Below are 16328 nucleotides of genomic sequence, written 5' to 3' on the forward strand. Positions count from 1 at the left end.
AACACAGAAATTACACAAAGATATGTGCTCTTTCGTGAAACCAATTAACCCTAGGAATTTATTCTGTTTCTAGTCACAGTAAGCCCCATCCACACAAATTCTGCACAGAAGCTACTGTCCCATTCCTTGCACCACAGAATACTGTCTAATGCACTCCAGAGCAAAGCCTAGCATGACAATCTATACAGTATGTCCACTTAATACAAATTCAGACTAGCATTCTGTTGTACCTGTCAGGGACAGATTATATTCCTAAGAAACAAAAACAAGAAGTCCTGTGTGATAGGAATACAGAGTGCCTGCTGAACTTTACCACAGCTCTATCTTTCCGTATTTCCTGCCATACCTGAAATTTACTGGCATCTGCTCAGTGATAAAGCTGCATCACAACACTTTATTGGATATTACCATAGCAAAGAAAGAGGTAGGCAATTAAAAAAAGAAAAAGGATTTTCCATTTGTAGTCCCTTTGCCGGATATGCCCTATATAACTTCATCCACCTAGTAAGGACTCAATTGCACTACGTACATCAGACAGTGCAAGTGGTCAGCAGAATCCTGCCATGAAGAATCAGTTCATACCTTTTCAAATGAACTAAAGAAGTCGAGCACACTGCACTAGGGGAACGAGGGGGAGGGAAGGTAGCAATAATTTTTATAGAGGCTTTAAAAACAATCATCTCTAAATTTCAGTCTTTGTAAAAGATCTCTCCAATCTTGAAAAATTTTACAGGAAACCCACAACCACAAAGTTTTATACTTCAGGCTACATTGAGCTGATGAGATTTTTCTCTCCTCTCTATACAGGTTTTCTGGATTAGAAATAAAATACATACGATAAAGGTCAGTGCATTTCTAAAAAACACAAGTGCTCTCTTCCATAAACCTAAAATCTTGCTTGTTCAGTTTGAAAATGCCACCCTCCCACCCCCCCAATCAAAGAAATACCCCAAAAACACCCTGAGGTAGTCACTGTCAAAATACTGGCACTTGTAATTTAGTTCCCTTCCTTTCAACCAGAGGCACATTAGCAGCTTCCATTTGCCACCAACACAAGTCAGGAGACTTCCCTTTTACCAAGAGACTGGTGAACTGCATGCCTTTAAGCTGTCTTGAAGTCTTCCCCTTCTGCATGATGGCGAAACGTCAATTACTTCCTACTGCCCTGGGCAAGGCGATTTCTCATTTTGGGCTGGTGCACGGCAAGCCACTGGGTACAGATAGCCTGCACAACATCTTCTCCACTGTTCTCAGCCAGCTGGCGCACATGCTGGACAAGCTGCACTGCTCTGGTCTTCTCCTGTCTCACCGAGACCAGATAGGCAGAACGCAACTTGTTGCACATCAGGTACGCTTGGATCTGAAGCAGAAAACGCAGGCAGAACTCAGTTAGAAACCTATGGCAAGCTAACACAACGAGCTTAAGTAAGGATTCACTGGAATTATCTAGCTCAGAAGCTTCTTGTACAAGGCAGTAGCAGTATGTTATGAAGCAGAATATTGCACAGAGCAGATCCCAATGTGAAAGATTAATAGACAAGTATTTTGCTCAGTTTGTCTCCTATGGAAAGTCCTTTACGGTATCACCATGAAATCAACATTAATAATCCTAGTTTGTGCATTAAGTTACCATATCCCCATGAGAAAGATTATAAAAGAGTCATTTTCTTGTACTGCTCTTCTATTGTTCTTCTAGAAGAGCTAATATATTTCAGTACCAAATCTTGCATAAAAGGCAGATCTAAAAGCCCATTTTTCAATCCACATAAAACACTGAGTCTGTCACTTGGAGCAAGACAGAGAAGTCACAAATTTTTAGATTGTATTCCTAATTATGCCCCTCAGGATCTATGACAGTGCAACTCTGAACCACAGTCTCTTCATCTACAAACATGCATCCAGAGTTCACAGAGAGTGACTCTGCGGGGGCTTGGCAGGCTGGTATTTAAGCTAACAAAAAACAAGTAGTTCAGGCCTCATTTCCTCTAAGAGAAAAAGTGTATAACAGAATGGGAGAAGTTTTATTAACTCCCATCACAATAAAAACAGTATAATCCTGAAAGAATGATAAGCTGAAATGGCCACCTTAAAGGTATCTCCGAAATACTTTTCTTCCCATTATTACAAATGCCTAGCTCTCACCCCAAGGACTATCAATGAATTAATAAGGATAACATCAATCGGTATCTTCATCTCACAGCTCTACACTCAATCACCACAGCCTTAACCAACTCACTGATTTCTACTATCTAGGAAGTGGCCATCAAAACTTTGACTTGGGTGAGGATGAGAGAGAAGATGCTGGAAGAGAGCACAATGCCTTCAGACCAAGACTGGGCTGTTCAGCTTCTGCTAAAGGAGTTCCTTTACTGTGCTTATACGTACCTTGTTTTCATCACTGTCCATATCCTGGATCAGATTATCCAGATCCTGTATCCGAAGAAGGAAAAAGGTGTTCACATTCAGTGACTACTGTTTGCAAACCTTCACTCCTTCAGGGACCAAACCTCTGCCAAGAGGAAGGGCTGCTGAGGTCACAGCTAAATGTTTACATGACACCAACCACTACAACTGTACACACAGAAAATACAAAGTCCAATTCCTCCTTTTACCACAGCTTTCTTCTACCTGCCTTGTCTGTGGGGTATCCCTAAAGAACACTAAGAGGTCAATCTCTTGTCCTCTACCAAGCTCTATTAGTCAGGCTAGGAGACATCCGCTTTCTTCACAAGGATGGAAAAGACACTGTGGTAGGTAAAGGGAATCTTAAAGTTGTTTCCAGTGGAGGCAGCAGGTCTATCTCCACATACCCTCCATGTTAGCAAAGGAATTTTCACTGCAGGGAACACCTCCCACCCAAGTCAGGAGCATTTAGCAGGGTCCTGTCAGGAAAAGATTCTCTCCCTGCCGTGGGTTCTCATTTGGGAAGTGCAGGGTAGGCTATCATCTCCTCTCAAAGGAGCTAGCTTAAGGAAGGAAAATACACACTCCCACCTTTAAACAATGCATGCAGTACAGAGCCAGAATATTTGAAGAATATTTGAAGATACTACTAGAAGAGCAGCACAGGATGGTGTCCCTGTAGCCTGTATTGAATCTACCCACATTACTTCAAAAGGACATAATGCAGAATATAATTACCTCAGCAGGTATGTTCTTGAATTCATTTAGACAGTTTAGGATAATGTTATCCCCATCATTTTTGGCTGCCACTCCAGACTCACTGACACACTTGAGGAGCTGCCGGATCTCACTGTACTTCTGCTGCTTCACCAGCTGCTTGGCCACTTTGCTGTACACTTCTGTAGCCTCCAGCTGGAAGTCCTAGAGTCAGTTGAACACCAGAGCAACATGTTAAACATCCTCAGCAGGTTTTCTCAAAGGGACTCTACACGACTGAGATAATCTCTGCTGAAGACAAAATACCACACTATGCTCTTGCGCATAGAATCATATAAACATAAGTAAGTTGCTCTTGCAACTTACTTATGTTTAAGACTTGAACTAGTGACCTCTCTCATAAGAGATTTTCCATTTTGTGGATTGAAAGACCTTTGGCAAAAATCTTTTGCTTAAACTACTGTTCTTTGCACTAGGTTCTTTGGTAATAGTAGTAGTTCTACCAGATTTTTCCATACCTGAAGGACTCTGAAGGCAATCCCAAATCCCTCCTCAATGTTTTTGCCTTCCAACATGACCTGAAAAGAGAGGCATCAGACGAGTTTGAGGATGCATGTTCCTTTTTTGTGACATATTGTTAAATAATAATGCTTGCATTTCTGGATTTTGCCTAGAGTCCAGAAGACAACACATCATTTCAACAGAAAACAACACCATCCCAACAAGAAGTAGAGCAAATATGGGGTCTGTTGTCACATTGATTCACTATGGAACACTGGGTAAGCTAGAGATGAAGGTGGGCTGAAGTTAAGAAGGGTTACAATGGCAGCATTATTTGCCATGCTTCAAAACACAGGAGGGATCCTCCACCTCTGAAAGTTTGAATTTTGAGCACAGAAGCTCCAGGTTCTTAGGTATTCTCTGCTACTTTGAGGAAAAACACTACTTTTTCATTAACTGTAGGTTGTATACACGCACAAGTAACTTGCCCATGAATAGTACCATATGTTGCTCCAACCATAAAATGTTTCAACCTCTACATCACATTAGTATTGCTGATGAAAAATAAAGCTGTGTTCTAAATAGCAGTAAGTACCTTGCAAGCAACGTCCATTTTCATGCTATTGTTTCCGAAGAGAGTGGGCAGGGAGGAACCTGTCATTTGAGAGGTTCCTGAGATCTCACATCGATGCAAGAACTTAGTTACTTCCATCTGCAGATCAACTGTATTGATGTGCCTAGGCGGGAAAAACAAAACACTCGATTTTGAAACTAAGTGTCAATTACTGTTCATATAAACTTACTACTTCCTTGAATATATTTCAAATACATGCATTTCCAAACAGTAATTATTTTAGTTACTATTGCATTGTTTTTCATGTAGCCAAACCTACAGCAATGTGGTTCTTTTTAGATTTGTGCACTCAGCAAATGAAAGCTGCAGGTGAGCCTTATTTGCATTGTTCTGAAGAGTGATCCAGAAAGTCTGAATCCCAAATAAGTATCTGCTCTCTCTTTTTCATCTCTTTATACCCACTCCCTCCCCCCAACTTTAACTTAATTTCTAGCCTAAAAAATATGAAAGAAAAAAAAAAAAAGAAAATCAAGATATAAGAGCCGAAGTACAAAAGATAAATGGCTAGATTTACAATTTCATTCTTTGAACATAAGGATTCAGTTAATACTGAAGCCTGTAACTTGTATACAGTTGAATTACAATTCAAACAAATATAGCCAGCTGAATATAACTGTCTATGCATGGAATGTTTTTTTTTGTTTGATTTCTTCTTTAAATTGAAGAAAGGTAGATGATAGACTAGATTGTTTAGTAAAAATAATTGCTCATCTTCTGCGTAGCTGGGGGAAAAAGTAATGGGAATCCTATACTTGCAACTAGCTGGACAGATCTTAGTCAGGGCCCCCTAGTATGTGTTAGCTAAACTCAGTCCAAACAACTATTAAGAAAAGACAAACAGCCGAAATTTCCTCTTTCCCATAACTTAGCTTGTTGTTTATACATACCTTGACACATCTGCAGCAGACATTTTCTTCCGAAATGTGAATACCATTTTTTTCCTTCCTGAACTTCTCGAGACCTCCTGCAGGTAGACTTTGAGATGGTCCTTAATCTTTACAAGCCATGTTTGTTTGCCTCCCAGTTCAGTGTATGACTTTGCTCCATGAGTGAAAAATCTAATGCAGGTCATAGCAGCACGAACATGATCCTAGAAGAAATATATCCAACACTAAGATGGATCAGAGTAAACCACCTTCTCTAATCCTTGTCTCTATAAAGTGTTCACACAAAGCAGGCAATGCTCTGTTTTCTTTAAAGCAATAGTTAAGCTACTGCAATGTGCCAGATCCATCACAGAAACACACAGCAGGTCAGCTGCAGTCAGTCCAGGCCTTCCCATCTGTCTTTCAGGATTGGAAAGTAGCAAAAATATACTTGTCCACCATGCAGATTTACAGCAAAGTAAATAACCAAAAGTCTGACAGCATTCAACATTTCTCATTTTACCTTCATGAACTGTTGTAGCTCATACAGAATGTGGTAGTAGTTCTTCCTCTGCAAGTATTTGCAGGCTGCAATCAAGTAGATACCCCAGCTCTCCAATCCTGGATCAATAGTTTCCAGCAAGTTCTCCAACATATGCAGTTTTCCACTTTCATAGCTTGGAATGAAGATCCCTTCAATGAACACTTCTGATGGGGATTCCTACACAAACACCAGAAAAGTAGCCTGAAACAAAGCAGCCGTGGCATGTAGATTTTCCTCATACAAAAGTAGTATTGAGTGACAGAGATCATAGAATTGACAGATAATTTAGAGGGAAGTGATCTCTGGAGGTCATGTGTTTCAAACCCTCACTCAAAGAGTGACCTCTCTAGGCCCACCCTACATTCTGAGTATTACCAAGTAGGGCAATTCAGCAGCCTCTCTGGGACCTAGTTCCCAGTCTAAACATCCTGAGCCCAATGCAAAACAAAACAAAACAGAACACATTTTCCTTACATTCATCTGGAACTACCCTTGCTCCAAATTGCGTCCGTTGCCTCTTTTACTGTGCACATGAAATAAGCCTGAATCCATTCTGTCCATAATCACCCACTCAGTAATTGAAATCAGCACATAGGTCTTCCCTTGCCTGCTCTCTTCTTCAAGCTGAAAAAACTCCTTGTCACCCTCCTCATACATCATGTACTTAAGGCAACTGTGATGAACTGTCTAAAGCCATCACCGTGTTGGAATTCAAGAATCTTCTCTCTCTGCAGATTTTCAGCTTTATAGTGAAAAGACAAAACAGTGTTGATACAGTGGCTCTACAAAAGAAAGAAAATAACTTTTTCCTTTTCTCTAGAAGCCAGTTTCAGCACAATGAGGAAGAGAGATTAAACAGAAGATGTAAAGATCAACGTTATTTTTCCATGTCACTGAATTCTTGTCATTCACTGGACGGTGTGTGATAACATTCAGGACACTGGAAAACTACTGTGCAGAAAAACAGAGGGATGCTCATTACCATCTTGACTGGCCTTGAAGCCCTCTTAAGCTGTTTTTCAAACTTAGTTTTAAGTGACGGCAAACTGGATTACTCACCTTATTTAACAAGTGAAGCAGTGCTTCTCTCATACAATCATGTCTCATGTAAAAGCTTATTATTGCCAGATTAGTACCGTAACTATGTAAATAGAACAAGCACTCCTGATAGTAGCTGTTGTGTTGGACCTTCCCCTCACACATCATCTCCAGAGAGAGACTTCTCGTTCTCAATGTCGCTTCAAGTTCCCTCAACGTGGCAAAGTAATCATCATCCTGCTGTTAAAACAGAATCAGTGATAGGTGAGGGCTAAGAAGAGAATTTTTTTTTTCAATTAGACCTTGTCACCCAGTCTTGAAGCTTTTTCGTTCTTGTTTTTAAAATAGTCATCGTTTTGGAGGGGTTAGTCTCTAGGAGGACTTTTTACACAAACTAGGTTGAAACTCTGCTATCAGGGACATTAAATGTTCTCATGACTAGCACAGCTCTGTTTTCAGGGACAGATGGGAGGCTTGTTTATTAAACAAAACACTCCAGCAGCTACTTCAATAACCTAATTCAAGCAGGCTTTTATATTCTCCTAGAATACTTAGGAGTAAGAGGTCTTTCACCATTATGATTTCGTATTTACTTAGTACTAAGAGTCTTTTTTTGGTGTACCTAATCAGAACTTCCAGAAATAACTCCAAACTGTGTAGTAGTGTTTTCTGCCAAGGGAAAAATTGAGATCACATTTTTAACCTCAGCTTTGAATATCTTCTAAGTTACTAGAGGAAAAAAACAACACTATGATCTGGCACTCGGCCACCAATTCACTGTGAGGAAGCAGCTACTGAACTTCTCACCAATATTCAATTTGCAGTAAGCAATCATGACAGAAGAAGAAAAACCTGATATCCGCTATTTTCTCCTGCATTGCTTTAAGATGTGTATTAAAGCATCAATACTTGGATTCGCCATAGCCTTTCACAGTAGACAGAATAGAAGACCCTTACCGCAATGAGTACGGGCTTCACTGTGGACTCCAGGTATTGTATCACATCCTGGACAAGCCTTGAACCATGGTTCAGCTGGTTTAGATCCACAGGTGGCTTTAAACACCGGTTAAACTTCTCTCTTGCTGAACTTAAATTTCCAGCTTTAAGACAAGCCATGCCCCAGGCATGCCATGCTCCACTTGGATCCAAGCCAGATTTTGTAGAAACCTAAATTCAAAATAATTTGTTAATATTACAATACAGTCCCAGTGCAGAAAATAGGAAAGCTAGCTTATTGGAGACTGTGACCTTTCACTTCCTGAACTGCATTTCCCATTAAAACAAACAAAAAATGACATGCTGATTATTTGTAGGTTACTGGCACAAAATGCCAGCTACTGAAACACCCACGATCTCCAAATCAATGTTTTTATTGCACACGTTTAAGCAGTCACAATTCTGGGAAATTTCAATTCCGCAGTTTTAAACCTTACAAAAAATCTGTTCCTGATGTGAAGATGTCATAAGGCAAATGATCTTTACATAATAAAATTCATTGGGTTTGTGGTTTAAAAAAACAAAACAATAGCAAATGCCCCATGAACTGCCAAGATATATATTTTTTTTTTTACTTCATAAAACTCTGCTGATCATATTTATTCCTGATTTTCTTTAGTCTATCACCTGCCTTTAAACATTAACCCTTTTTAATCAAATACGTTACTTATTTCTGCTACTTATTACCCTTAAAAATCCTAATACATTTTGCAGCATCATAATCCTCTTCCTACAAACTGCAATGTCATAAACAGGCTTGTGAAATACCAGGAGCAGGAACAGAATGGAAGATAAACCACATGAGCTCTGATAGACAAATTTGCCACCATTGCTCTTTTCCAAGTAAATAGTTGTTAAAGTTGCCTTATTAAAATCTTCTGTGATATTACAGACAAATAAAACCAAACATACAAGCTTCAGAGAAAATCCTGCCACAAAGTATGCCTCAGCCCTTCTTCTGGATGTAACATTCTTCCCCATAATGACTGTCTGGCAGTTAGTCCATCCCCATTTTAATTGTACCAGAAAACAAGGCCCCTGTCCTTCCCTAAGCAGATTGCTCCACAGCAGAATACATCTTCCTTCTCAGAAGCTTTTTTTCCCCAATGTTCAGATAAGATTGTTTTCATTGTTTAAAAACTTATTCCCAGTTTGTAACAGTTTAAATATTGTCCATTTCACATACCACATCCATCTAAACTCAAGAAAGAGAAAAACAAAAGCCACCACAGAAAGATTAATATTCACATCCTTCTATTATCATTACCTCTATAGCTAGTTGATAGTACTCTGCTTCCAAAAGCCGATTTCTTAATCTTGTTACTGCTGCGGGGAGAAGAATCTGATCCAAAGATGGCACTGGACGGTAGGCAGCAGCAACCAAAATATTCAACACATCCACTTTGCTGATATAGCTAGGAGAAAACAAAGGAGGTTAAACAAATACATACACTTCCACTATTATCATATGCACTAAGAATCTTAAAAAAAACTTATGTCAAAGACAACTCTTAGAACAGTGTGTCCTAAATTACCAAGTACACCAGGTTTCTCTATCTGTTCTTCTATCTTACTGAGGCTCTCTTTTCTTCTCAACATTCAATGGAGCACTGGCAGATGCTGACTGCAGACACCAACTAAAGTTACAAAATCAAAATTGTATGTTTGAAATTTATACATTGCTCCTGTCACTTACAGCCCTGTCGGACAAAGTCTGAAGAAAGAATAATATGCTGTTTCTCAGGAAGTACAGATTTAAAATCCTATACTGAAATACAGGCTGGATGCAAACAAAAACCAACCAACCAAGCAAACAAAAAACCACCACAACAGTAGAAGTAAAATACTTACTTCAATTATTGTGAATTATTTCTCCTACTCTAAGAATTTTCTCAGTAATTATTACATAGTCGTATTAGTTGAATTTCTATCACTTGAGCTATTACACTATTCTTACTTACACTATGCAATAATTCTTACTTACACTAATTCTCTTCCTGTTTAAGGTGTCCACAGCACAATCACAAAGCAACCCTCCCGCCCTCCACTCCCTAGTGGAGACAATGATCTTGACAATACATCCTAGTGAGTATCTGATAAATCACCTGTCACAGAGAGCTAGATCCTGGCTCCTTCCAGCTTTTACAAACATCATTTTGGCACTGAAGAGTAACTGTTTCATGATGTCCATAAGGAGTCCAGCATCTACTTCAGGATTAGTGAGCCCTTGGGACAGTTTGCAGCAGTGCTCTATCAGCTGGTGGCCACACACTATACTGTTGCTGTGCAGGCTAAGGATGGCAATACACAAGGAAGAGCTGGGAGCCTGACAAATTGAGGAAAGACAGACAAATGTGAATATTGAGGTATTTCTCCAGGGAACTGCTTATACTGGACCCTCTTTCTCCAGACCTCACCTGTTCATAATAAAATTCACTGCGTACAATTTCATTTTCCTCTTCATTCAGGGAAAAAATCCATTCAAGCTCAGTTGCCTTGGGTATTCGCACCACTGTGGAATATTCATTATTAGCAGTTTCTGCAGCCAGGAAGGAAAGAACAGGTAGAATCATTGTGCAAGTAGCAACAAACCTGGCTAAAGCCGCATGATGCAGAGTAGTCCCACAGTCTTAAAACAATCATCTGTGATGCTCTCATTGTACCAATTCCTGTAAGTATCATTTGTCTAGTGCATACGTTAAAGAAACATTTTCATTCCTCATCAGGCTACCAAACAGTACCTAAACTCTGTCACCAACATCCTTTCACCAAAACCTGGCTCCAGTAACATGTCTTCAAATAGTTAATCAATCTTTATCCTACAGGACATCAAAGCACTCTTTCCTCTTTCGTCTTCTCTCAGATGAGTATTAAACACTTCTGATCAGGAGGGAAATAGCAATAAGTGACCTATAGGTTACAGCTAACAAGGGAAACTGAAGAACCAGGTGCAAGAGAAAAGCCAAGTTTACTTATCTGCCTGTATCTTCTTTTGAGAATTCAAGTTATTTGAACATACTGTCCAGCAACTTTAAGATAAGATATTGAAAAGATGAGCTAACTTGTGTATTAAGTTTTCATATGAAATAGTACGGCAGAAAATTAGAGTTTTGATCAAAAAATTCAACAGAAGACATTGCTGTGGAAAGACTTTCTGTACACCAGGTTAACGAAATTTTGTTTTGAAATTAGCAACCCAGATACTGTAGTACAGTAGTATCATTTGTCATCTCGTACCTGATACTGAACAAAAGATTATGTAAATAAGTATCATTATATTCTTGGTTCTACTTTGAAACTGAGCTAAAAAACAAAAAACTTACTGTTCTAGAGCTCACAGAAGAATTGTTAGAGTGGTGAATAATTCTAGAGCTGTACTGTGAACTAAAAAAAAAAAAAAAAAAAAAAGAAAAAAGCTATTTCTAAATTGAAATGGAGAGTGGAATAATTAAAACAAACCAGGTCTGAGAAGATTTGGTAAGATGCATTCACAGTTCCAACACAAAAGCTAGAAAAGCAGCCCGATACAACACTCTCCCTCTACACATGTTCTGATTCACTCATCCAGACAGTGATATGGGTCCAGCGACGGGTAGGAATGCTGGAACCAAAGCAAGAAAGCAATGGGAGCAGCCATAAGGGCAACCTTGGTATAATGGGAAAAATACTGACAGGAGATGATGTTTGCTGAAATACTGATGGAAGGAAATGCCTGCCAGTCTGGGAACTGCTAGCCTAGGAATCCAGAGCATCCTTGAGAAGTAAAGCTGGCATACTTGAAGTGCAGCTGAGTAGCTGAGAACCACAGACATTCTGAGATACCCTCGATAAATGCAAAAAGAAGAAACTGCAACAACAAACTTATCTGGAAAGGTAGAAAGCAGACTGAGAAAGTAGGAAACAGCAACAGCTGTTGGCTGCTGTAGCTAGAAAAACAGGAAAACCGTCTGCGAAAGTAAAAATTCTTCTGAGAACATAGAAAATCTATTGGCTATCCCAGGTGAAAAAGAGAAATTAGCAACATCTACAGGGTGATCCAGGCAGTGATATCCCCTTATGTCTCTAGTGATATAAAAATTGCTTTCTACCCTCAACAGAGCTTCTCTCTGAGAACTTGCCCTTGGTGAACTTCCCTGCATGGGATCTGGACAGATCTGACCCTTGCCAGGGACACGTGGCTGACTACATGACAGAGATCAGCTCTGAAGCAAGACATGGTCCATCGCTGATTGGCCTCCCTCCTGGAAGTAGCTTGGTGAGTGCCATACCGGGTACACTTGGAAATATTTATGTATACTGGCCATGTGTATATGTGTATTTCAATGTAGTTATATAACTAAACACACACGTTACTAATCATGAGACTATTAGCTTTGCTATCTAACTTGTAATATATACTTTATTAGTAGTGATTTTGTAGTAACTGTAATAGATATACATTTGCTATACTTGCTTTAAAAGTAGTAATTCTCAGTAATTTGTAATACTGAATAATATCAATAATTAATACTGTAATAATTAATAATTATTAATTGTAATACTGTAATAATTTGAAATTTGAGAAACAAAAATCTCCATGTCCTTGTGTATTACAAAATCCTGCAAGCCCACTGTAACAATCCTTACACACCAGGGTAACTCTTATAGCTCAAGACAAAGACAGAACACAAATGAAGAGAAGGATCTAATCAGAAGCATCAGCTCAAACCAATTTACAGCTGAATCAGTTTTGCAGCAAAGGTAAGAGTAAAACTACTTCTGTCAACAGCAAAAATGTTGAAATAGTCCAAACTTCAAAGGGGATAAGTAGGGAAAAATACTAATTCTCATTTGTTTTGTAGCACAAATACAAAATTTTCCTCCATGCTTTATCTTACTGCTATAAGCACTTGAAATAACTCTATTTTGGTCCAACAGAATAATACATCAGTATTATTCAGTATTTTTAGTATTATTTTCAGTATCAGAAAATTTTGCAGAATCACTTCCAACACTCAACTTAAGAAACAAACAACAAATGCCATCTGAGGAAAAATGTCAGGGTAAAATAAAAAAGTCAAATGAAGTTTTGTTATTGCTCCTCAAGTCTTATGATGCTAGATGGGGAAATGGAAGCACTAAAGAGAAATTAGTAGTTGATATTCATACAGCCAGCAAAGGAAATGGAACTCAGGTTACAACCAGACCCATGGGCAAAGCCTCATCCTTTGCTACCCCTAGCTAAATCTAAAATGGGGTATCAAACATCAGAGTACACTGCAGTGGTATTCAGAGGTACCACTTTTTACAGACTGTGCTAGAACACTCTGTAAAAATAGCATCACTCGGTACAGCTCTATAATGGACTAGTAATTCCTACTCTTACCACAGCCTCTCAGTGACTATTTCTAGCATGCAAAGTACCTTCTCCAACTGTTTTTTTTTTTTTTTTTTTTTTTTTTCCCAGTACATTAATCCCCAAACTGCTTGTTCAGTATTGACTCAGGCATTTCTCCTAAATCACAAGTTTCCCATTCACAGAAGTTTGGAATACTTTATTTCAGACTGCTCATGCAAAAACACCATTGATATTTTTTAACTGAGGTTTTGATCAACCTTTAGCTACAGCTAGGCATGGCAGCTTGCCATCTCTAACTGCGTTGGTAATCACGCACTTTAAAAAAAAAAAAACAACACATTTTAATACTATTCCACTCCTTACCTTCCACTTGGTCCTGATCTTCTTTTGTGCTAGAATGAAGAGAGAAAGAGCCATTACGCCTAGTCCATGCCTTTCCACGCTGGGGAAAACATACTTTAAAGAAAAGGGATCAATACGGCTAGCCTTTTCAGAAAAAGGCACTGTAAAAATGTAACATGTCTCTCTCCCTGCCCTTCCGAACCCATTGCCTTGTCCCCACCCTCTGCTGTCTGGAAGTGCAAGATTCTGACTCTACATATTGTATTTCAACTACACTAAGTGATTAATTCTCATACCCTTCTATAGTAACATAACTTGCTGTCGCACATATAATGAAACACGCTGAGGGTAAGAACTGCCCAGTAACAGAGTATGTCAGAACTCACGTAACTTTTTTGGGATCCAAGTCTCTGACCTGGAAGATTTAGCTTTTTTTTTTTTTTTTTTAAATACAAATAGGGCGAGTATAAACAAAAAGACAAACACTTAAGCAATTAAAACATGACTAGTAGCATTCAAGTTCACAGCTAAGCTTTGCTGACCTAATCTGCTAGCATAAGCAACCATTCTGAATCAAGCTAATCTATCTACAGGTGACTGCTTATTTTTTCAGGTTTGTTTTCAGACTGCTATTCCTAGCAAGCCTCCTGATACTGCTGTAGCTGATACCGCTATCAGCAGGCTTTATGGGATCACAAATAGTAAAGCTCACTCTTTTCAGCTGCACTTTTCACCAGTTGGCCTAACCAATGCACAAATCCCCATCCAATTCTCAGCTGACAGATTTTCACGATCTGGTTGCTTTCATCTCAGACAGGCTATCTAATCATCAAGAACTTGCTTTTGAATACCTAAGGTTCAAGAAGTCGCACTCAAGGGACTAGGGAGTAGCATTAAAACAACTGTGTTCAACAGATCCGGTCAATTTGGAATTGAGGATAACTAGAATAGACTTACGTGCTTGTGTCATGTACCAAGCCAGGCAGATGATCTCTGTTGTAGTAGCTATAGCACTGATCACATACTCGAGCTGGATTTTCTCTACAAGCTTCTACTGCCATTTTCTTGGTAGAGCAGGAACTGCACACCAGCCTGCCACAACGCCTGCAGTGATGACGCCTGTTAAACTGAGCACAAGTCACAAATAAGCAACTGAAGGAACTTACCCAAGTCCACGCCTGTACTTGCCTCCACTCATGAGTAAACTTCACTTGATGAGAGGACACAGCACACATGAGGAAGCTTTTTAGAACTATAAAATGATTGATTCTCACTACCAGAGTTCCCTTCTATGGACACCCATGTTTAATATACTTGCTGCAGTCTTCAACTTTCTCCACTACTCAAGTTGTTCCTATTTTGGTCACCACGACATTTAGACTGCCTCTTGGAAAAATCAGAAGCTGTAGATTCTTTCTGACACTACCTTAGTCACTTCCAAATTCACAAGCAACAGGCATTTTGAGGAAATAGTACTGCTTCTAAGCAATAAGACAAGACTGCCAGCACACCTGCAAAAATCAAAATCAATCTTTTCCACTTCACAGTGAAAGCAGGTAAGCGGTGCTTGTCTCCTCAGCTACACTGAATAGAAATTAATGGTTAAAAACCCGCAGACTAGCAATCCTGTCAAGCCTACAGCTTGACAAACTTGCTGAAGTAGCTAAGGGCTTTTAAGAAACATATTATAAGCAACTGTTGACATTAAGGTCACAGTTCTAATTTTTGCTCCTTACCATGGTGAAGCGTTCAGATTTGCAAACCATACATATTGTTTCAGTGTCATCGGGTATCCATTCTTGCTTTGGAGGAGGCTTTTCAGGTGGTACAAATTCCTGAGGAAACAAATTTTGCTGCAAGCTTCTTTCTCTGGGACTTGCAGATACTGTTACACCTTAAAAAAAGCCAGGACAAGACAAACATGGAAAGGGATTTAAGCTGTTTAATGGAGTCTTGAATACCAGAAAACACTACAGACTTACCAAGACTCACAAGACTACCATTATCTTTCACCTAGACATAGCAGAGTAACATTGTGTAAGGAGTATAAATGCTATAAGCTAAAACTCTAAGATTGTAAGCTTCTAATACTTCAACACTAATGAGCAAGAGTACTTAGTTATTAGTACATCTTTACCACTACAATTAGAGAAGTATAAGATAACTTCAACATCCATACTTGCACCATAAGCTTGAAGGAGGAGGGAAAGAAAACACTCAGGAATATGGATACCAAATAAGTGGTATAGCATAAAATAGAATCGTAAGGATGCCCAGTGTTGACATTCCTGAAGACTAAGAATTTTCTTTATTATCTCAGGAAAGATATGGCATTGCTAGCAACAGAATATGCCTCCCTGTCTGGTCTGCTTTAAAACTTACTGTTGGTAAAATCAATTCAAAGAGGCAACAGTTCTCAAGTCTTTGGTCTTTAGCTTATTTGACCTTGCCAAAGAAATATTAATTGAATCAAATTTATAGCAGTAGATAGACTCTTGGTTTATATGATGTGAGCCAGTTACACTTCAGGCTAACTAAAAAGTTCTATAGCCCTACAAACCACCTTCTATGTACATGGACACTAAAATAAAGAAAAAAACTCCATTCCAGTAAAGCTAACTCATTCAAATGGATGCTGGATTGCAAAGGAACATTAGAGAACAATTCACTCAGGTTTTGTAACAACATGTAGATATTAAGCTGACCACTAGGAGAGAAACTGAAGAGCTACACAGCCAAATCCAAGACACGCTGTCACCTCACATATGCAGCACAAGCAGAATCACCAGCTCAGGATAGATAACCAGATAATAGTTCAGAGCCCTGAACAGGAGATCAGGACAGCACAGGCCCATCACTCACTGAGAATCACCAGCCTTGGAGGTCTGTGGATACCCTTGGCTAGTCATTTCCTGAGAGCACACACTATGCATCTCTCACAATACGTAT

The 16328-nt window shown here is 39.1% G+C and overlaps 1 protein-coding gene across 7 annotated transcripts in view; it reads right to left on the reverse strand.

The window, feature by feature from the left end:
* Positions 1 to 957: 957 nt before the first annotated feature.
* The window catches only part of ZFYVE26 (zinc finger FYVE-type containing 26), a 43758-nt gene continuing 28387 nt past the window's right edge, over positions 958 to 16328 (reverse strand). For 3 of the 7 annotated variants that reach the window (XM_082762084.1, XM_082762082.1, XM_082762080.1), the window contains 15 exons: positions 15116 to 15273; positions 14337 to 14506; positions 13401 to 13429; positions 10117 to 10238; positions 9805 to 10025; positions 8967 to 9114; positions 7661 to 7870; positions 6725 to 6943; positions 5645 to 5842; positions 5143 to 5345; positions 4217 to 4358; positions 3639 to 3698; positions 3142 to 3324; positions 2386 to 2430; positions 958 to 1360 (listed from right to left, as the gene is read on the reverse strand). In XM_082762084.1, the coding sequence (XP_082618210.1) occupies positions 1151 to 1360; positions 2386 to 2430; positions 3142 to 3324; positions 3639 to 3698; positions 4217 to 4358; positions 5143 to 5345; positions 5645 to 5842; positions 6725 to 6943; positions 7661 to 7870; positions 8967 to 9114; positions 9805 to 10025; positions 10117 to 10238; positions 13401 to 13429; positions 14337 to 14506; positions 15116 to 15273 (2318 nt within the window). In that variant the 3' untranslated portion in view covers positions 958 to 1150. Of the gene's footprint in view, positions 1361 to 2385; positions 2431 to 3141; positions 3325 to 3638; positions 3699 to 4216; positions 4359 to 5142; positions 5346 to 5644; positions 6448 to 6724; positions 6944 to 7660; positions 7871 to 8966; positions 9115 to 9804; positions 10026 to 10116; positions 10239 to 13400; positions 13430 to 14336; positions 14507 to 15115; positions 15274 to 16328 lie in introns of those variants that run through there. The other 4 variants (XM_082762083.1, XM_082762081.1, XM_082762086.1 and 1 more) reach the window with 3 other exon arrangements.

Source organism: Aythya marila (genome assembly GCF_965140915.1).
Source record: "Aythya marila genome assembly, chromosome: 5".
Taxonomy (NCBI): domain Eukaryota; kingdom Metazoa; phylum Chordata; class Aves; order Anseriformes; family Anatidae; genus Aythya; species Aythya marila.